The 22,416-nt window shown below is 43.1% G+C and overlaps 1 protein-coding gene across 4 annotated transcripts; it reads left to right on the plus strand.

Annotated features, from left to right (window-relative positions):
- The first annotated feature begins 5 nt into the window (after window positions 1-5).
- Window positions 6-22,162, plus strand: ANGEL2 (angel homolog 2). Of its 4 annotated transcripts, none has more exons than XM_007672350.3 (9): window positions 6-503; window positions 8,144-8,475; window positions 10,863-11,113; window positions 12,665-12,734; window positions 13,308-13,732; window positions 15,073-15,199; window positions 15,437-15,494; window positions 16,757-16,920; window positions 18,991-22,162. In XM_007672350.3, exons 2-9 carry the CDS (start codon window positions 8,151-8,153, stop codon window positions 19,140-19,142), a joined length of 1,572 nt encoding a protein of 523 aa, XP_007670540.1. In that variant the 5' UTR covers window positions 6-503; window positions 8,144-8,150; the 3' UTR covers window positions 19,143-22,162. The 4 variants fall into 4 exon arrangements, with proteins under 4 accessions (XP_007670540.1, XP_007670539.1, XP_007670542.1 ...); XM_007672349.3 differs by lacking the exon at window positions 6-503 and adding an exon at window positions 3,991-4,153; XM_007672352.3 differs by lacking the exon at window positions 6-503 and adding an exon at window positions 4,344-4,459.
- Window positions 22,163-22,416: the final 254 nt, after the last annotated feature.

Genomic DNA, 22,416 nt, shown 5'->3' on the forward strand with positions numbered 1-22,416 from the left:
TCCGTCGTGGCTTCGGGACCTGCAGGGTGGCACCCGGTGTCGCGGCCCCCACCGGGCTTTGTCCCCGGGACCGGCTCCGGGCCTCCCCTGCCCTGCTGGTGACGGGAAGAGTCCGCTGGAAGGGTCGGCCGGGGGCTGGCAATCAAACGCGGGCCTCCAGCACAGCGCTGTCCTAAGCCCTCAGAAGACTAGATTCATCGCCACCCCCTCCCCCGGCCCCTCGCCGACTAGCTGAGGGGGGCCAAACGAACTGCCCGTGGAGAGTTTGGAGGGGGAGGGGGCGAGTGAGACCTGAGTGCCCTTGGCAAAGGGTGAGGCTTGCCCCTCTTTCTCCCCCTTGAGGGCCTCGACCCCACCACCTCACCGGGTTTCGTTGTGAAAATGCCCCGCTCTTCACTCCCCAGGACGGCCCTGGGAGGAGAGTCCTGAGACACCCCCACTTGTAGCCACCCAACCCACCCTTGCCCAAGGAGTCACCAGGAGGGCCAGTTCGTGACGTTCAGGTGAGGGTTTTTGTTGTTGACCTGTACGTGACCCAGCTAGGGGTAAGGACAGACGTATTATTGGGGATGCTTTGCTTTCTCCTCTCCCTTCCCCTGACCCTTTCTGGCCTTTCTCCTTTAACTCCTCTCTCCCCAACTGCTCCAACCCCTGACTCACCGGTGATGACCAGCTTTTCCCAAAAATACCCACTTCGCCCCACCCAAACTGCTACCTCAGGCCAATTTCCTATCATATTGCAGTTAGACTCGTGTTTCGGCCTCCTCGGTAGCCTCCCTCATTTCGACCTCTCCAACTTCCAAACCCTACTACACGTTACAGTGAGGATCATCTTCTGAAGACCCATAGATCACACGACTCCCCTCACCTCAAAACTTCCCAGTGGCTTCTCATTTTCGTCCACATCAAGCCAAATCTCACCGTTGACCTCATCGCGCATATTTTACATGGCAGCTCTCCATCTGTTTTTCACCATTTTACTCCCTTCTTTCCTCTCAAGCTAACCTAACTCTAGCAAAGGCTTAACCGTCCAGTCTCCTTCCCCTTCCCTCGTGCCCGGAACACCCCCTAACCCCTGAATCCAGCAGACCACAGATCTTCCCATCTTCAAATCCCACCTCCTCCAACAAACCTTCTCAGATTAACTTGCAGCACCTCGGGTTTGATCTACCTGTCACTTACACTTGCAGTCCTCCCTGAGCGCTTGTACAATGTGCAATGGAACAGTCTAGTCCGATTGCCCCTTTTATAAATATTTTTATGTATGTCTCCTCGGTTAGACTGTAAGCTCCCTGTGGGCAGAGAGCATGTCTCCCCATTCTGTGATATTTTCCCAAGTGTTTCGTTCAATCAGTCGATAACAGTGGTGCTTTTTGAGTGCTTACAGTGTACAGAGGGCCGTGTCAACCACTTGGGAAAGTACAGTACGTTGGAGTTGGTAGACATGATCCCTGCCCTCTAGGAAGTTACCTTCAGTGCCTTCCACCCAGTGTGCACTCATTAAATATCCAAACTACTACTGGACATCTCATATTAGACTGTAAATTTGATGAAGCCTGTGACCGGTTCCAACTGCCCATTGTGGGCTGAATAACTACCCTTGGAGAAGTAACTCAATAAATATTTTGGATAGCATGGTATAGTCCAAAAAGTCTCTGGCTTTATGATGGTTATCAGAAGCACGAGAAGCAGGGTGGTCCCGTGGAAAGCAGCCAGTCAATCGGTGGTGTTTATTGAGGGCTCACTATGTGCAAAGTACTGTATTAAGTGTTTGGGAGAGTACACCACTCAGCAGACACATTCCCTGCCCAGAGTGGGTATAGCCTAGAAGGGACAGAAAAAAAATACAGACCTGAGTTCTAATCCCTCGTCTACCTCTTCCTTGCATGTGACCTCGGACAAGTCACTTAACTTCTCTGTGCTCAATTCAATCAATCAGTTGTATTTATTGAGCGCTTACTACGTTCATTCATTCATTCAATAGTATTTATTGAGCGCTTACTATGTGCAGAGCACTGTACTAAGCGCTTGAAATGTACAGATCAGTAACAGAGACAGTCCCTGCCCTTTGACGGGCTTACAGTCTAATCGGGGGAGAAAGTAGTTATAAGGATGTGGCCATGCCTAGGATAGATACAGGATGATGAGATCAAACTACGTGGGACAACCTGATTCCCCTATGTCTACCCCAGCGCTTAGAACAGTGCTCTGCACATAGTAAGCGCTCAACAAATACCAACATTATTATTACTAAGTGCAGAGCTTTGTACTATGCGCTTGGGAGAGCACATTACAATGGAATTAACAGACATGTCCCTGCCCACAATGACTTTACAGTCTAGAGGGGGAGGCAGACATTAATATGAATAAAGTAGGAGAAGCAATAGAGCGTAGAGCATGGGCCTGGGCGTCAAAGTCCTGGGTTCTAGTTCCAGCTCTGCCACTTGTCCGCTGTGGGACCTTGGGCAGCTCTTGCCTCAGTTACCTCAACGGTAAAATGGGGTTTAGACTGTGAGCCCCATGTGGGACAGGCACTCTGTCCAAACTGATTAGTGTGTATCTGCCACCACATACACTTAAAACAGTGCCCGGTACATAGTAAGTGCTTAAGAAATACCACAGTTACTATTATTATGATGCTGCTGCCGATGTCATCTGTACTAAGCCTCTGGAAGAATACAGTACAACAGAGAGCTGTACTGTCATCTTTGAAATCCATCAGTGGTATTTAGAATTGTCTGTGTGTAGAACACTGTACCAAGCCCTAGTACAATTGTAAAACAGAGATTAGTTACCCGTTTTCTCCAAGTCTTATACCATGAGCCCTATATGGGACAGGGACTGCATCATAGCCGATTGCATTGGACGCTTAATACGGTGTTCGGCATGTAGTAAGCGCCTATCAGATACCATGGTGATGAGGAGGATAGTAAGCACTGAACAAAGAGCAGAACTCTTTGTTCTCTTTGTTCCGTTCTCCAGAGAAGTAACGTGGCTCAGTGGAAAGCGCCCAGGCTTGAGAGTCAGAGGTCATGGGTTCTAATCCCTGCCCCGCCACTTGTCAGCTGTGTGACTTGGAGCAAGTCACTTAACTTCTCTGTGCTTCCCTTACCTCATCTGCAAAATGGGGATGAAGACTGCGAGCCCCACGTGGGACAACCTGATTACCCTGTATCTACCTCAGCGCTTAGAACGGTGCTCTGCACATAGTAAGCGCTTAACAAATACCAACATTATCATCACCTTGTAAGTAGCGTGGCTCAGTGGAAAGAGCCTGGGCTTTGGAGTCAGAGGTCATGAGTTTGACTCCCGGCTCTGCCACTTGTCAGCTGTGTGACTGTGGGCAAGTCACTTCACTTCTCTGTGCCTCAGTTACCTCATCTGTAAAAGGGGGATTAACTGTGAACCTCCCATGGGACAACCTGATGACCCTGTCTCTCTCCCAGCGCTTAGAACAGTGCTTGGCACATAGTAAGTGCTTAACAAATACCAACACTATTAAAATGGGGATTAACAGTGAGCCTCCCGTGGGACAACCTGATGCCCCTGTCTCTCTCTCAGCGCTTAGAACAGTGTTTGGCACATAGTAAGCGCCTGACAAATACCAACATTATTAAAACGGGGATTAACAGCGAGCCTCCCGTGGGACAACCTGATGAGCCTGTATCTCTCCCAGCGCTTAGAACAGTGCTTGGCACATGGTAAGCGCTCAACAAATACCAACATTATTCAAACGGGGATTCACAGCGAGCCTCCCGTGGGACAACCTGATGCCCCTGTCTCTCTCCCAGCGCTTAGAACAGTGTTTGGCACATAGGAAGCGCTTAACAAATACCATGATTTATTTGATTTTTATTTATAGTAGGGTAAACGTGGCGGGAAGAGGGCGGGACGCCCCGGGCCTTCCCACGTTGGCCGGCCCCAGCACCCGGGCTGGGGGAGGGACAAGGGCGGGAAGATGGCGGCCAGGCCGAGGGGAACTACAAGTCCCGGCGTGCCTTGCGGGCCCTGCCCCGGTTCAGAGGGGACGTGATGGGGCCCGCCGTGGCGGCCCAGGCGCCGGGGTGGAGGGAGGTTGGAGCCCGACGACGACGACGACGACGAGGAGGAGAAGGAGGATGCAAGCCTGGTGCTGTGTGGTGGGGAGAGGCCGGTCAGTGTGCCGGGGCGAAGGCGGGTTGGGCTGCGAGCGGGAGGAAGGGGAGGGAAGGAGGGAGGGCGGTCCTCGCCTGCCCCGCCGGCTTCCGCTTCCCCCGCTGACCCTCGTGGCGGGAGGGCCGCCGCCCGCCGCCATCCCTGCGCTGCACATCCCCCTCCCCTCCCCGGCCGGCGTTTGAATCTTTACGCCTCGGGCCTTTCAGGAGAAGCAGCGTGGCTTAGTGGAAAAAGCCTGGGCTTGGGACTCGCAGGTGGTGGGTTGTAATCCCGGCCCCGCCACTGGTCTGCTGAGTGACCTTGGGTGAGTCGCTTCACTTCTCTGGGCCTCAGTGACCTCCTCTGCACAAATGGGGATTTAAAAAATAAATGCGAGCCCCACGTGGGACAGTCTGATTATCCTGTATCTACTCCAGCGCTTAGAACAGTGCTCTGCATAGAGTAAGCGCTTAACAAAGACCGTAATTGTTATTGTTTCTCTGGCAGTCTTTCCTCGCAGAGGGGCTGACGCTCTTTCCCAATAGCCTGTGTACCCATCGGGGGGTTTCCTTGGCCACAGTGTCATAAAATTGGCCCCGCGGGGCCGGAGGCCAGATGCCAGTTCCTACATTTGGGGAGGCCCCGAGGAGGGAAACTGACCCAAATTGTCTTTGCGGTGAGGCGACTGTCGGCTCCCTTAATATTGATGGTATCTGTTACGCTCTTACTATGTGCAAATCGCGGCTCTAGGCTCCCTTAGTCTTGAGACGGGTAGATGCGACACTAGCCGAATGGTACCTTCCAAGCGCTTAGTACAGTGCTCTGCACATAGTAAGCGCTCAATAAATACTATTGAATGAATAAATCATCCAGCGTCAACCCCAAAAGGCAGGACTAGACCTAAACCTTCTCTGACAGGTAGGTAACCCCTGTACCTTTAAGGACGATCAGGGAGGGAGCTCTAAACAACGTATTTAAACAACGACAACATTGTAACTTCTACTAGAAGTGGCGTGGCCTAGTGGACTGACTTGCCTGGTCAGTGACCTTGGGCAGGTCAGTCACCTGCCCTGTGATTCAGATTCCCCACCTGTAAAATGGAGATTCAGCACCTGCCCTTTCTACTGGGGTTCACAGTTTTAGCCCTAGATGGGACTCTCCCGGATTATCTCGTTTCTACCCCAGTGCTTGGGCACATAGTGAGTGCTTAACAAATGTCACAACGATTTTTTTGTATTCTGTAAAGTGGGGATTAAATGCATTGGATTTTATTGTTTCCTATCTATTCAGTTCAGTCGTATTTATTAAGTACTTACTCCGTGCAGAGCAGTATCTATCCCAGGGCTTCACACGGTGATTTGCACCTAGTAAAAGCTAAACAAAGAGGATGATGATTATTTCCAGGGTCTAACAACCTTAAGAAGTTATCTATGTCTAGTCTTTCTCTCTTTACAATTGAAGTGAGTTCATTTTGGTGTAGTTCTGCTCATTGGAGAGAATGTGGTTTGGCAATTATTAATTGGTCATATTTGAGCACTTTTTGTGTGCAGAGCACTGTACAATAGGGTTGGTAGGCATGGTCTTCAGAAGGAATCCTACATTTTGTTGGAAAAATAAAGTAATGTTAATAATGTTGGTATTTGTTAAGTGCTTACTATGTGCCGAGCACTGTTCTGAGCGCTGGGGTAGATACGGGGTAATCAGGTTGTCCCACGTGAGGCTCACAGTTAATCCCCATTTTACAGATGAGGGAACTGAGGCACAGAGAAGTCAAGTGACTTGCCCACAGTCACACAGCTGACAAGTGGCAGAGCAGGGATTCGAACTCGTGACCTCCGACTCCCAAGCCCGTGCTCTTTCCACTGAGCCACGCTGCTTAAGATACTTTGAATTTCAATGTATAAATGTTATTGCGTTTAGCTGAGAAGTATTCATAGTTGTAAACTCATGGTGGGCAGGGAACGGGTCCACTAATTTCGTTATATTGTGCTCTCCCAAGCACGTAGTACAGTGCTCTGCACATAATAGTAAGGTCACATCTTCTGCAAGAGGCCTTCCCCAGTTAAGCCCTACTTTCCCTAGCTCCCTCTCCCTTCTGCGTTGTCTACGCACATGGATCTCTGACCTTTGGACATTGGATATATGCCCCAACCCCACAGGACTTATGTACATATCTTTAAATTATATACTATAAATTATTTATTCACATTAATGTCTGTCTCCCCTTCTAGACTGTAAGATCCTTATGGGCAGTGAGCCTATCTACGAATTCTGTTGTATTTAACTCTCCCAAGCACTCAATACAGAGCTCTGCACATAATCACACTCGATAACTACCATTGATTGATAGTAAGTGCTCAATACAGACCTTTGAGTATTAAAATAATACTTTATATCCCCAAGTAATTTTCTGTGCCATTATGGATTAGAGGAATTTTCTTAGATATCAGATTAATTTATAGACTAGATAATAGATTTCTAACTACTGAGCAAACTTTTCTTAATTCTCCATTTTTATTTTCTTTTCCCTAAAAGTTATATTTTTTAGGGTTTGGGCTCATTTATCTACTGTTTTCAGCTGCCACACCTGATGCAAATTTTTTTTGTTTCATATAAATACATAATATGGGAAATACAAAACGATACAAAGTACATGACAGAAACTGGATTTACTCTAAACAAAACTGTCCTCATTCACTTAGCCTATTTGACTCTGCCTCCTTAACTTGAATTTTATGTAGCTGAATTTTTAATTCACCAATAGCAATTTATTGAATAAATGTCACTTTTCAAGAGAGAAACTTAGAAAATATATTTTAAAATGCTTCAGAATTTAACTTGACTTATGCAGACAAAGAAGTAAAAAAGTGGGTTTAAATACTTTTAGTAATCTATTTGTGGACAGAGAGCATGTCTTGCACTTGCGTTATTCCCAATTGTCAATTACTACTATTACTATCATTCTTTAAAAGCATTCATTCAATAGTATTTATTGAGCGCTTACTATGTGCAGAGCACTGTACTAAGCGCTTGAAATGTACAGATCAGTAACAGAGACAGTCCCTGCCCTTTGACGGGCTTACAGTCTAATCGGGGGAGAAAGTAGTTATAAGGATGTGGCCATGCCTAGGATAGATACAGGATGATGAGATCAAACGTAGCCCCTGCGTTACCTGGGGCTCACAGTCTAAGAGGGAGGGAGAACAGGTGTTTTATTTTGAGAAAACTGACTTGCTCAAGATCATACAGCAAAGTGGTTGAGCCGGAATTACAGTCCAGGTCTTCTGGTTCCCAGTCTCTCCCTTTCAAGTGTCTCGATGAATGAGAACAAAATGCAAAATTATGTGGGGAATGGATGAGGGCAAGGCTGGATGGACTCATGCTGCAGGGAAGGGTTTGGGTTGAGTGTGCCTGGAGACAGGGGGGTCCTTGCACCCAAGCAAGTCTTGAGAAGGTTCAGTGCAGCCCAGGGAGTTCTTGAACCGCCCTGAAAATGGACTTCCTTCCCCTGGCCCCGGGGAAACGGAAAGCGCCCTCCAAGACTCACAGTTTGAAAAATACTGAGGTAGGATAAATAAATACTAAAGTAGAAGGAAAGCCAAGTACAGTACTCTGAACGTTTCCTGAGTGTTTACCGTTAACCCTGGTTTGTGTAGAGGCTTTTAAACACCAGCTCGCCATTCTAGCCAAAGGAATTTGTTTTGACCTGCGGCTCTCAGCCATATCATGTTTTTGCTTTGGGACTCCTCAGTTCATGAGGCTTGGCCATTCCTGGAATAGAATAACTAGGAAGAATTTAAGAACTAGGTAGCGAAACAGAATGGTGCTACTAGGTCAAATCATTGATACTTTTTTTTTTTTCCCATTCTTCCTTAAGCCAGTGAAAGCTGGGAATCTGATTCTTAAGGTAGGGGTGTGTGGTGTCCTCTAAGACTTTGGCCTTAATTGTATGTCATTGGAACAGACTGAAAACTGGTACCTTAAGGAATATAAAATTGATTTCTTTCAGACACTCTATGCTGTCCTGTGATCTGCCGAGGCTGGGCAGAGATTGGATTACATTGTGGGAGAGCCCTTGGAGATTCTGCTGGAACAGACACATCTCTAGCTGCATGAGGTGGCCAGGACACTCTCCTTGGGCTCCTTACCCGTACTTCAGGAGCAGCAGAAGTTGTCCACTAAATTGGAGACCAGTGTGCCTGCTCGGGCCTAGTCGAAATCAGTTTCCATCCTGGAATTGGAGACCGGACACTTTTACACAGACGTTTTTGTTCCACCTTTCTAATTACAGCATGGACTCTGAGGGAGATGAGCCATCATCCAAACGAAGAAAACACCAAGGTAAAGGGGACATTTGCGCCTAAGTTCAGAATTGAGTATCTCCAATTAGAGTGAAATGTCAAACTTTCACACCATGCCCATAAAGAAAAAAGAAAATTCCACAGGTACTAGAGAGGATTTGCTGTTGGCCGCATTCCTAATTTTCCTGTGCATAAAATGATGTTTCTGCCAGTGAGCCTTAGTCATGGGTGCAGGGGTGGCTGAAAAGGTCAGTGAACACCACAGGACTTTTGCTGAAGAAGGATGCACGTCAGACTGGTCTTTCCCAAATGAAGACTTAATTTTTACGTTCCATGAATAGAAATGCATTGGAAGGAAGGATGGGACTGATGAGCAGAAACCTAGATTTTATAGCTTATCTTCTTTTTGTCTGCCTGCTTTTTAAGGGCTGCCCTGCCCATCAGCATCTCCACCAGATTTCTAGATGGGAGGGTTTTGAAAATAAGATAACCTTTTTTTTTAATTGTCTGCATTTCATTTGTCCATGCTTGTCCCAACTCCATTACCACCAATAATTGAATCAGCTAAAGCATGTAATTGAAAGCCCAGTTACAAATGAAGTCATCTGGATCTATAGTATAAATGAGCCTGAATTGGAAGCTGAGAAGAAAGGTTATATATATATATATTCAACTGCAGAGGTTATTTTTTTTCGAAAAGCAACTTAGGGCTTCCATTAGTACAGGTCACCCTGTAAGTCTGATCGTACCTGTTACGTGCTTCTTAGATCATCACCTTGTTTTTCATGATCTGGATAATCCTGGCTTCCAAAAAGGAAGTTTGCAATTGCCTGATGTTACCTCTTGAGCAGGATTCAAATCTGTCAAAAATTCAGAGAAAGGTGGGCTGTATAGAGAGTTTGTGGGGGGGGGGGTGTTGGGGTATGGGGAGATTGCATCTTCCACCCAGCCCTTGGGTATGGACATTCTGTGAGGTCTATGGGCACAGTGGTCAACCGTAGACATGCAGAGCAATTGTGGTACATGCTGATGGCAATTTTGCTGTTAGTGTGACAGCTACAGCTGTTCCCCTCTAATAGCTTCATAACACCACCCACACTCTAGCACTGAGGAGGTGTTGGAGACCGAGCCCTTCTGAGCTTAAAGTAGAAAATCAGAAAGGGAGCTTGCTCTCCCTTCCTCGACTCCACTAGATGTGCTAGAAATGTCAGGAGCTGGGGCTGCAGAGTTGGCTTGACGTAAATGAGGAGGTCTTGTGTCTTGATCCCAACTTTTCCTGAAGGCTCATCAAAGACATGAGAGCCTGCGGGAGGCATTCAGAGACCAGCTGTAGTTTTGGGCGTGTATGTCTGCAAATGAAAACGATACTGGGCTTGTGCCAGTACAATGGTATAAGTATGTTTAGAAAGTGCATATTCACTAGAATCAAACATGGTGATGCTTGGGATTGCTGGGACCCACCCACATAGGGGGGTACCAAAGTACTCAGAAGTCAATCAGCTGTATTTATAGAGCACTTGCTGTGTGCAGAGCACTGAACTAAGCGCTTAGGAAAGTACAATATAACAATAAACAGACATTCCCTGCCCACAATCAGCCAAAGTATATCAACTGGGAATATCAGCCTCACATCAAACAGTTTGATGACCTTATATGAAGAAAGCTAGGCTACAGCAGTTATCAGAACTGGGAAGACCTAACTTCCTTCTTGGATTCGTATCATATGCAGAAAGAACTAGGGCTTCTCCATGCCACACTACTCACTTTATGTGCAGTTTTCTCGTCATTAGTCTTGGAAACCATTTTATAATCAAGTGGATTCAACCCAGTCTCTGACCTAACTTCTCAGAAAGCTTCCCTCCCTTGGTCCTGGAGCTTTGTCTCATCCCCTAGGCCCAGATTTAGCCCAGGTGGTCCAAAGTTTATCCTTACAGTATTCAGGAGATGCATCTTAGGCTTCTCCTGCCCAAGTCTTACTCTATCCTCTCCCAGTAGCCCTAGTCCCCAGCTCCACCATAATTTACAATATAGGAGGTTTGTTATAATGCACTTCTCCCTCTGCTACCTGCCTACTTGCCAAAAGATATGCTGGACCTATAGCTGCTAAAAAATCATTTTTTCTCCAATCTTTCAATCAATTTTTGGACAGAAGGCAGAGGCAGCTTTCAGCTGTGAGTGCAGGGGTAAATTTGGGGCAGAGCTTGGAGGGGATGAGGTGAGGTTTCTAGGAGCAGAAACACTTCTTCCCTTCCAGCCTCCACTGGGGGTGCAGAAATCCCCACACTGGCTGGGAGCCTGTGGAGGACAGGGGTGGAGAAGGGAAAACTCAGACCGGAACCCCAAGACTCAAAAGAAACACTTCGTACATGCAGACACACACAGTATCCATTCTAAAATTGAATCCTTTTGTTTTCTATGTTTTGACAGGAATAATAAAGAGGCATTGGGAATCTCTCTGTCTCCCTAATGCAGAAAAAACGAAGATCCTAGGACGTAAAAATAAGGTCCCAAGATTTAAAGAAGAAAAATTTGATTTTTCAGTGATGTCCTACAACATCCTTTCCCAGGATTTACTGGAAGAAAATTCACATCTGTATACACACTGTCGTCAGTCACTACTGAACTGGAGTTATAGGTTTCCCAATATTCTAAAGGAAATTAAACATTTGAATGCAGATGTGAGTGAAAAACATCCTTAAGTTGCTCTTCCATTCATCAAGTTTAAACCTACTCAGTTTTATCCATGCAAGATTCTTTATGGATTGAGGTTGATTTGAAATGAAATATAGTTCCAAGGAAAGTGTTTTCTGATCGGTTGGAGTATGTGATCATGCTCCCTTTCCAGAAAGGATTTAATAGTAGCTTATTAGTGAGAATAGAGCATGTTCTCATAAAGCTAAATTGCCATACTTTTGGCAGGAAGAATTCTTCTAAATATATTTGTCTTGGGGATTTTCCTATTAGAATGTCCTTTCAATTTTAACTCTTGTTCAGATTTTTCATATTCAAGGGTGCATTTTAATTGTTCTAATAAAGTTTTTGTTCACAGTCCAGTAATGTAAAAGTTTTATACTCAAAAATAGTAGGGAGTGAGGATATGAGTTCAGTGTAATTAAAAAATACTCAACAAGAGGGCAGCTATTTTCAAAAGCCTTAGTATTTGTGCAACTGTTAATTCTAAATCTTTTTCATTTGGAAGGTTTCAATCTGTAAGTGAGAGCCATGTGAGGGCATTTATGTTCAAACTTAGCTAGATAATACATATAGTTTATTAGACTTTTGAGTAAACAAAATAACTTAGTAGAAGCTTGTGGGAAGGACTTTCACACACAATTTCAACTAAACCTGTTTAATACTTATCCTTATTTCTTGAGATAATATGAAACAAGCACCGTTTCCATTTCTCAGCTAAGAAGCTGGCAAGTATGTATAGAAACAAGGGAGAAGAGGAGAGGAAACTGCTTAGATTTTAAGGCATTAAACAAGTAGGCTTAACAGGACAATATGGCATATTAAATTAGAACCAGAGAAACACCTGAGATGATATTAATTTATATAAAAGAACAGATAATGAATAATATTTACTGAAGACACTAGGGAAGCAGCATGGTGTAGTAAATAGAACTCAGGCCTGGGAGTCAGAAGGTTGTGGGTTCTAATCCCAACTCTGCCACTTGTCTGCTGTGTGACCTTGGGCAACTTACTTCATTTCTTTGCTTCAGTTACCTCAGCTGTAAAATGGGGATTGAGACTGGGAGCCCCATGTGTGAGCGGGACTGTGTCTCACCCGATTTACTTGTATCCACCCCAGTGCTTAGTACAGTGCTTGAAACAAAGTAAATGCTGAATACCACATAGAGGTATGCAGGCAGTGTGCGTATATTTATACATTTATTTTTATATAATGTACAGGTTATTTACGTGCATACCATCCTTTACTATTTGGCAAAAATGTTATTTAAAAATATTTTTTAAAAAATATTGTGTACAAGTTATGAAACCTAAAGAATCTACCTCCCTAGTTCCCATTAAGTGAATGAATGATTTCAAATGTCTTAAAATACATGTTTTTCTAAGAACACAACAACAGTGTTAACTGTACCCAGTTTTTTTGCACCAAATATTAGGTCATTCTGCCCCAGAAATCACTTGTACAGTGGGCTGGGTCTGAAGAAGCAAGTAAAAAGTTTTTCTTGAGAATTTTTAATTCAAACTCTTTGTTCTTTCAGGTACTCTGTTTGCAAGAAGTCCAAGAAAACCATTACAAAAAAGAAATCAGGCCAAGCTTGGAATCTTTGGGTAGGGTTTAACTTTTACATCTCAGCTTTTAAAGACTTGTTAATAACAATATAAAACCATAGTAATTGCAAATTCAGCTGTGTCTTTATAGAGCAGTGACCTTTTAAGAATTCTGAAGAGGAAGCATTGTGGCTTAGTGGAAAGAGCATAGGTCAAGGAGTCAGAGGACTTGGGTTCTAATTCCAGATCTGCCCCTTGCCTGCTTTGTGACTTTGGGCAAATCATTTAACTTCTCTGAGCTTAAGCTTCCTCATCTCTAAAATGGGGATTAAATATCTTTTCTCCTCCTCAGGCTCTGAGCCCCATGTGAGACAGGGACTGTGTCTGACCTGATTATCTTGTATCTACCCAGGAGCTTAGTACAGTCCTTGGCACGTAGTAGATGCACTTCAAATACCACTATTATTATTATAATAAAAACCATAAAGATACTATGCTTTTAAGATTCAAAATGCTATATTGACTTATTAAAAATTGAAAAGTCGCTAAGAATCTCATGAAGTAAAGGTAGATGCCACTTCTGTAATTAAATATTTTCAACAATCCTCTCTTAAATCATCTTGTTTATTTCAGGATATCATTGTGAGTTCAAGATGCGAACAGGAAGGAAACCTGATGGCTGTGCGATTTGCTTCAAGTTTTCTAAATTTGCCCTTGTGTCTGCCAACCCAGTGGAATTTTACCGCCACAATATCCCCCTGTTGGACAGAGACAATGTTGGGCTCGTGTTGCTTCTGCAGCCCAAATTCCAGTACACTGCTACTCCAGCTGCCCTTTGTGTAGCTAATACACATCTGTTGTACAATCCAAGGCGAGGAGACATTAAATTGACTCAACTGGCAATGCTCCTGGCAGAGATTGCCAGTGTTGCCCATCAGAAAGATGGTCGTTTCTGTCCCATCATCATTTGTGGTGACTTTAACTCTGTTCCTGGCTCTCCACTATACAGTTTTCTAAGGGAAGGGAAACTCAATTACGAAGGACTTCCCATAGGAAAGGTAAGTGCCCTCACCTCTCTTCATTTCAAGGATTAGTGCTTGGTAGAGAATACAGCAACCTCTTGATCGTTCATTATAACTGGGAGCCTGCATTGTGAGGTTAATTGAGGAGCCTCAGTTTAGCCAGTAGTTCAGACATTACCCTCCAAGTCTTTGACCTGAGCTGCGTCAAATAGTAAAATTACCTGATGTGAATTTCATCAGTTGTCGGTGCTAATAATAATATTTGAGTGCTTACCGTGTGCAGAGCACTGTACCAAGCACTTGGGAGAGTACAGTATAACAGAGAGAAGCAGCATGGCCTAGTGGATAGAGCACAGGCTTGGGAGTCAGAAGGACCTGGGTTCTAATCCCAGATCCACCACAAAACTGCTGTGTGACCTTGGGCAAGTCATTTACCTTCCCTGGGCCTCAGTTACCTCATCTGTAAAATAGGGATTCAGACTGTGAGCCCCATGTGAGACAGGGACTGTATTCAGCCTGATTAGCTTGTATATGTTCCTTGGACACAGTGACCTTCCAGTCTAGAGGGATAAGCACCAAAGAACCCAAAAGGTGGAAAGGAGAAAGGAGAAGAACATTGATTTAAAAATTATAATCAGAAGCAGTTGCATGGCACTTTCAAAATGCAGATGGTCGATGTTAAAGAACAATTAGATCATTGAAGCTATAATATAATCTTTAAAAATATATATACATTTTTACTCATAGTTTGACATACAGTAATTATAATTTCCATTGAGCACCAAATGTTCCTCAAACTGTCTTTTCAGATTGTTCTTCCAATCTTTCGGAAGAAACAGACTCTTGAATCACTGAAGCAAGAGTAATCTGTCTGTGTATGTACAAATGAAACAAGAGGGTTCATCGTCTCCTGGTGTCTACACATGATTTCTGAGATGGCTGACAGGAAGGTCTCATCAAGCAGAGAGTGGGACGAAAAGTGGCAGATGAGCTTTAGTGTGAGCTAGTGCAGTGTAAGGCTCCTAGGGAACAATAATACAAATTATATCTAAATGACAATGGGCTATATTAGCCTTTTATTGGTAGGTTGAAGGCAGGTTTTTAAACTATAAATTTACAACTAAAGAAGGCAAAGTTAAGTGATGTAGACTTAAATTGGGAGGGGATAATTGAACATACTGGAAGTAGTTTAGTTTCTGGGGGGCGGTTTTGAGGGGTAACATGAGGCACAAACTACCTCTTAATAGTTTGCCTAATACAAGTTATTTTTGTCGTTTTTTAAGATCACATTTCACGCAAATCATTTTCAAATAATAGCTCTGCCACCCTTTAAAAATTCACACTGTTCCTAAGGTTCTTATTGAAATTCTGTTTAGGTGTCTGGCCAGGAGCAGTCTCCCCGGGGACAGAAAATTTTGTCTATTCCAATTTGGCCTCGAAGCCTAGGCATCTCACAGAACTGTGTGTACGAAATACACCAGGCATCAAAAGTTGGGAAGGAAGGTAAGTCTTGACAATGAGGTTAGACCATCTTTTTACCAGCAAAGTCCAGGGCTATAGGTCAGCAGCTCCTTTTCACATCCTGCTGGGGAGCATCCTTTGTGTGGAGTGTGCGAAGGTAGCGGGGAATATGTGTGGAAAGAGTGCGTTTTCTTGCCTGTGAGTGGTCGTAGGTGTGACAGTAAGTTGAAGTCTGAGAATTACTGCTACCATTTATGTGTTTTACCTTTTCAATTTTAGGAGAAGCTGTGACAGAAGCACAAACAGAAGAGACAGAGATCCTAGAAGCAGCTGAAAAGTAAGTTTTAGAATATGGCAGTTTTAACTATTTCTTATTGACTGTGTCTGATTTAATTCTTAATCAAATCTCTGTGACTTATAGTTCTCAAGGACCAATGTGGTCATTGGAGTTGATCCCAAGGAATCAATGTTCCATTGCAATCAAGGCAATTAAAAAATGAAGAGAAATCTGATGCATGAAATTGACTCTGCCACTTTTCTGCTCTGTGACCTTGGGAAAGTCACTTGACTTCTCTGGGCCTGAATTACCTGATCTGGTAAAATGGGAGTTAAGACTGTAGGCCCCATTTGAAGTGGACTGTGTCCCACCTAATTGGCTTGAACTACCCCAGTGCTTAGTACAGTGCCTGGCGAATAGTAAGTGCTTAATACCATCAACAATAACAACAACAAAAATTAGACAGAGAAGTTCATTTCCACCTGCCATCAAAGTTATATTTTTAAGTGGCTTTAAGACCATATACAGAGTCCTCCCAGATTTTCAGAGGATACTTTGGCCTTTAGAAACTTTGAAGCGGATCATCAAAGAACTGAACACAAAGATGGACTTGAGGATTTAGAATGAATAAACGAAAAGATCATTTTCCCATTTCATTGAAATGTCAAAGAAAAGAGATCCAGAAGTAGAAGCGTGAGGGTGACAATTCCTTATTAAAAGGACCATGTTACCTTTAGATGCAATTAGGAAACTGGTACATATTCCAAACGAGAGGCACAGTTAATTTGGGTTCTGTCTCAGGGGTCATCGTGTCCCCCAAGAGAGTGGGGTTTGCCTGGAAATTGGTGCAGTTTCTTGAGCGTACCTTTCTGCTGCCACTTACCTGCTGGGCCCAGATCTGTAAGTTCTCTGCAGTACTAGCACCCCAAGAGGAAATCTTCTGCCATGTCTTCCAGTGCCCTGGTATGTGCCTCTGATGCCCACAGAGGTGGCACAAATAGCTGGAGTGCTGAAGAAAACCTGGAGTGGGGCCACTTTTGCTGTGGATAAAGGAGAGATTCTAGAACTTCCTTTGGGAAAAACCAAATAATGGGACTTGTGCTCAGACCGGTATGAGGGGAGGGAGTCGGAAGTTTAGTCTTGGTATTCATAGAAATTTTATGTGGGAATTGGAGAGACCTAAAAGCTCTTTGTTTTTTAAATGAAAGTTCTGCTGAATCTGCCATCTTTCCTTAAGCCAAAAATGAATTGAACAAAAAAAACACATGAAGTAAGTTATGTAATGTGTATGATGAAGCATTTTTCTCTTCATTTTCCTTTAGAGTACCATCAAACTTACAACACAGTTTTAGCTTGTCCTCTGTTTACTCCCACTGCCTCCCTGACACTGGACTTCCAGAAGTGACAACCTGTCTCTCCAAAAGTGCCATCACAGTGGATTACATTTTTTATTCGGCGGCAAAGGAAGAGGAGCCTATGCAGCCAGGTAAAGAGGAGGCCTGCTGGTAGATTTCCCTGAAAGTGGCATCATGATGTAAAACAGCTTTAGAATGTGGAAATAAAAATATGACAGGTTTGCAAGACATTGGCACTTAGCTTAGTTTTCTAGCCATCCTTGGTGCGCTACCTGAATCCTGCTCAAGAGTAATCCTAAAATATTACTCTTCCTCCCTTTCTAATCACACTGACTCCATCAAGGCTCTCCCATGTTGCCTCTTGAGGTAAACCTCTCATAGTAACTACACGTTCTATTTACCCATGACAGCAAAAAACAATTGGTTAAGATTGTAGTTAGGCAGTTATTACCTAGCTTGTGCTTCTCAGACTTCTGTTTCTTGATGGGGGCAAGCACCATTATTCTAATTTCTCCAAAAGGGTAACTGAGCCAGTAACCTGTTACGGGGCAGGCAGCAAACTAGTGGCCAAGCTAGATTTAGAACCCTGCCCATAGGGTACTGAGCTCTCCGGCTGAGCACTGTGCAATCACGGGCAACTCTGACCAGACCAGGCTGTTAAAGTCGGCCTTTTCGGTATTTCTGAGTAACACAGAAACATGCATTGCTTCTCATAACAAAAGCGGTCACCTCCTGAGAAGTGGAGTTACCATATAAGAAGAAAAGCATACTTTTCCTCCATCCAAATTTAGTGAACCTGCATGTTAAGCAAACCTAAATTGAGATGTAATCTCTGGAAAGGAGTAAATGCACTCCTTAAATTGTCGAATTGCTTCTGAACCACTGAAGCATCGCCCTCTAAAAAGTCTTTCAAAGGTGGGTTAACTCGGTAGAACAGCTCTTTAAAAGGTGGTGATTTGCAATTCTGGTTGATTGCGTTTTCACCAAAATTGCACGAGGTGGAGCTAGTAGGTCGTGGTTTGGTTAGTCATGGAAGAAAATAGACCGACCTGTAGCTGTAGTAGCACTCTTAACTGGCCCCTTGAACTAATGTTAAAGGAAAGATCATTAAATGAAGTATAATCTCCTTTTGGAAATAATTAAATTGCATTCATGCATTTCCCAGATGCAAAAAATTGACCAAAATCGTATACACATATTTAAAAACAGTGGTTGGAAAAATACAGCACATATGGTTACCTAACTGATCGGACTTGCCCACGTTCTGCGTGCAGAGCACTGTACTAGTGTTTAAGAGGATACAGTAGAATTAGTAGATACGAGGCCTGCCCTCAAGGAGCTTACACACTGGCCAGGTAGACAGATACTGAAATTACAGATGGGATGAATTGTTGAGTATAAAAGCTGTGTTCGTAAAGGCTATGGGATTGTGGCCCTGAAGTGTCAAAAGAGTGGTGAGGAAATATTAACATGTACTAAAGGTGAAATTAAGTTTTGGGGTACATCTGCAAGTATACTACTTAATTTTCAAAGTGTTTTTCCTGGACATCTTGAACCAACATACTTGCCATTATTAAGGCTAAATTGATCTGCTGTTATTATCTAATGCTAAAATGAAATGGATTTTAATTTCTCAGTTCAAAGTGGAAAGTTTAAGCCAAAATAAACTTTGCAGCAGGGAAAGGTGCTGTTGTGGTCACCAGCGCATTCTAAGGAAGATGGCAGGGTCCCTTTGTTTACTGTGGAACCTGAGAAAATCAGTGTACTTTTTTTCTCCAGGCTGTATGACATTGATTTGTGGGGAATCAGGCACACTTCAAAAGTGTGGTCCCCAAAGCCACTAACACGTGCTTCTGCCTTCTGCAGAATGATCAATGTGGGAAAGCCTGTGGACAATTTAGCGTTCCCCATCTTAGCTCTGTTGGCTTCATTTAACATTTCCTCTAAAAAGGTGAAAGTATAACACAAGAAAACTCTAAAAAGTGTCTTTTTATATGTAGAATAATCTGATTTATGTTTTCTATAAACAATTTAGCATATAACATTTTGTGGGTTTTTTAGTGCCATGCTGGATGTAAAATAGTACGTCAAATTCTAACTGATCATGAATTGTAAAGTTAATTATTTGGGGGGAAGTGATAATTTGGCACATTTTCAATTTTTGTAATAATCATCTCATAAATTGCTTCTCTTTTGTGAAGGTGCGGAAGTTGCTTTGGTTGGTGGCCTAAAACTTCTAGGTAGACTCTCGCTTCTAACAGAGCAAGACTTGTGGACTGTTAATGGACTTCCCAATGAAAACAACTCTTCAGATCATCTTCCTTTACTGGCCAAGTTCAGACTTGAGCTCTGACATTGTTTCTTTTACAGATGTTAAGTTACCTACATTACTTTTTCCATCCCATGAAGACAAAAATGTTCAAAGCAACTTGCATGCTGAATTCTTGTGTAGTTTTTAAAAAAGTGTTTTAAAATGATTATAGTACTTTGTGGTTCAGCATGATGAACAGGAACAGGTTTACATTTATTTCTCTTTTTGATAAAAAAAAAAATGTCAGCCAGACTATAGTGGAAGATGGGCATTATTTTTCACAAAGATGTAAATGCTTTTTATTATAAATCTCTGAAAAATTGAATGCGCTTTTCTCTGTTATCCCAGTAAAGGACTTTATATGTTTGTAGCAAGCTTTGTATGGGCTCCTAATAGCCACCTTTTGGCTTGGGCAGTGTTCTTTCAAACCACAACTTTTCAGATGCCCTAAACTAAGTTTCTTTTCTTTCTTTTTTGTATCTAATCACTTACTATGTGCCAGGCACTGTTCTAAGCGCTGGGATAGATAGTGTAATGAGGATGGGGGGAGGGGCGAGCGATATCAGCTTTCTGGAGAGCTAATTAGCTGCTCCAACATCAATAGTGGTTACAATCCCAAGGATTCAAGGAGCACTGTTCTGAAGGAGCTTTTTTTAGAAGAGCTAAAATGATGTACAAAAAAATAAAGGTCTTACCTTTAATGTGCCTGCATGTTGCTAGGGAGAAAGAGGCTTGGGAAATACATACTCAGCAGGACCAGCATCCAGGACTAATTTTTTCAAGCTTTTTCACAAATGTCTGATCTTGGAGATTCAGTTCTGAAACAAAATGGTCATCAAATAGAGGATAAGACCTCTCTCTGGGTTGCTGTTTCCCTGGCCTTTTTCCATTCAATTTTAGGAAAGACTCCAAACTCTCTAAAAAGAGGGATGTTTGACTTTCTTAAATGTGCTCAGTAGAAACTCAGTTTCATTAACAATGGCCATATTTCAGCTTGGTTAAGTGGCTGCCACAGAAAATGACCCCTTTTGTTCCTTAACCTCCGAAATAGGAAATAGCTAAGAGGATCTGCAAGCTAGCAGCTGAGGAAGGGCTCATCTGTTCTTAAAACTTCAGTCTTGCTTCCTAAGGTGTCCTCGGTTCTACTGCCGCATTTTCAAGTTTTTCTATTACCAGGGCACTTTGAGGGGCTGTGGTGTAGATTAGGTCATTAGTATTGTTATATATTCAGCACAGTTGGGACCACTAAGAAGTCTGAGTTCAACTCTCTAGAGGGGACTTAACCCTGGCTGGGTCTAAAGAATATGGAATATTTTTGAGAGGAATTTTCAAATCAGAAAGTACTCTTGGACTTAAATCTGCAAAGTGGTAAATCTAACATTTACAGTAGCAACAACCTACTGTTAGCAGTGATCATGTCAGGTAAGGTCTTTAGAGCCACATCCACTGAGTTTTGTTTTGAGGCATGTTTTTGCAATGCATTCTGGCTAGCCTCTTTAGAGCCAGGGTGGTGCAGGTTCAGAAGAAATAATTTGTGAGGCATCTAAAAGGGTGAGTACTTAAGCATGCATCCTCCTTAAGGCAGTGTTTCACAGGAATCCAATTCCTGTGTATTTGGGAGAATTGAGGCATCTATAATCCCATCTCCAAGCCCCTAGGGACCCCTGAGGTCTGCTGGACAGGCTGCATTTTAGCATTCACCATCCCAGCAGCAGCCTTCTCCCAACAGCACCCAAGATGGGGATGGAGGAGAAACTTGCTCTGGTTGCCCAGGCAGAGAGTGATCAAGAAAGATCACTCTTAGGGGAAGATGCCGGAATTATGTGTTCTCAGAGAGGGGGTGTTTGGGGGGAGGGGAGTGGAGGGCAGGGTTGTCTTTGGGGAGGGGAACCAGCTGTTCAGCTAATCACAATTTACAAAGGGCAAAGGAATTCCCTATTCCCTTCCCACGGGGAAGTTACCTGAATTACAAATCTGTAGCAGATGAGAGCAAAGAGTCCACAGCTCTGGGCAGCAGACACTCCCCAACCAACTGGAAGTTACCCCCAAGACTGCATGTACGGGTAGTGTTGAGAAGAATCTTCAATGCTTTTTAGTGCATCCCTGCTGTTTTGTGGGAGATAATACCAGCAGTGAATCCCCTTTTCATCATTAGAAAACAAGGCTATTAGCATTGCCTTTTCTGCTTCTCAGACATTTTGTCAAGTGCAGTTTGTTATTCCTCTGGTTTTGGGATCAAAGTACACTTGTAATGAATATATTTACACAAAGTCTTAATACTGAAGTTCTTAATTTAGGCACGTCACCCTAAAAATGAAGGCAGTAGAATTAAATTTCACACCCCACATTTACCATATTTTATAAAAGCATTTAGTTGTATGGCTTTTTTTAAAGCATATCATTCCCTGCCCCAGAATTAACTGGGTTAGAGGGAAGTAACAACAGCAGGGATTTATTCAGTAAAACATTACAAGACAACTACTTGTTTTTACTTGATTCCATCTATGATTTAAAATAGTTTAATAGGGACTAGAATTTTCCCCCATCTCTATGTTGTCAGTGGCCAAGTACTACTTGGCATGTGGATTATGCAAATGACCAAATGCAGTTGTTAAATCAGAGAGACCTATAGCAAAACATCCCTTTTTGATACTGAGAAAAGAAAATGGAAATAGTGACCTGTGGTCATGAGTGAATACATTAATAGGCAATGTCACTGTTCTGGTGGGAGGCAGGCAAACCTACATGAAATCCAAACTTTGAGGATATTGGGTTTTTTGGATACTCTAAGCAATATAAAATTAAGTTTTAGATCATTTTCAACTAACATTTCACTTTGGCAACTAAAAGTCAGACAATCCTATTCCCTTTAGTTTCCCCACTTTGTAAAAGAAACACTGTCGGTATGGTAGCATTCTCATTGACTTTACAGTCCATCTAAAGAAATCCATTTTTCATTCACCCTGTCTTTATTCATTTCCTAAATTGAGATTGTGACTGTGGCCTAGTGATTGAACTTTGTCTCCACCAGGTAATAGCAATAAATTCTGACTATGATGAAACAAAATCCCATTGATTATTTCAAGTTATACACTGTAAAGAGAAACAGTGGAGGTTTGAAACGGGAAGAAAATCTTGAAGTGATACTTTGCCTGTTTTTGAAGTGTGACTTTCAGAATCAGGAAGCCTGAAATTTGAAACCTTTAGACCTGCTCACCATTCTTTCACCACTTGCTGTCAGACTGATGCAATATAAAATTTGTTCATAAATTCAAACCAAAGGGATGGAATATGTAGAATTCATTAATTTCCAAAC

Source organism: Ornithorhynchus anatinus, chromosome 19 (assembly GCF_004115215.2).
Source record: "Ornithorhynchus anatinus isolate Pmale09 chromosome 19, mOrnAna1.pri.v4, whole genome shotgun sequence".
Taxonomy (NCBI): Eukaryota; Metazoa; Chordata; class Mammalia; order Monotremata; family Ornithorhynchidae; genus Ornithorhynchus; species Ornithorhynchus anatinus.

Excerpts from the sequence above, each read along its gene's own strand:
- ANGEL2 (XM_007672349.3), top strand. The coding sequence starts at position 4,119 with ATGCAAGCCTGGTGCTGTGTGGTGGGGAGAGGCCG. Across the intron at positions 8,476-10,862 it reads CAAACGAAGAAAACACCAAG|GAATAATAAAGAGGCATTGG; the intron begins GTAAAGGGGACA and ends ATGTTTTGACAG. Across the intron at positions 13,733-15,072 it reads AAGGACTTCCCATAGGAAAG|GTGTCTGGCCAGGAGCAGTC; the intron begins GTAAGTGCCCTC and ends AATTCTGTTTAG.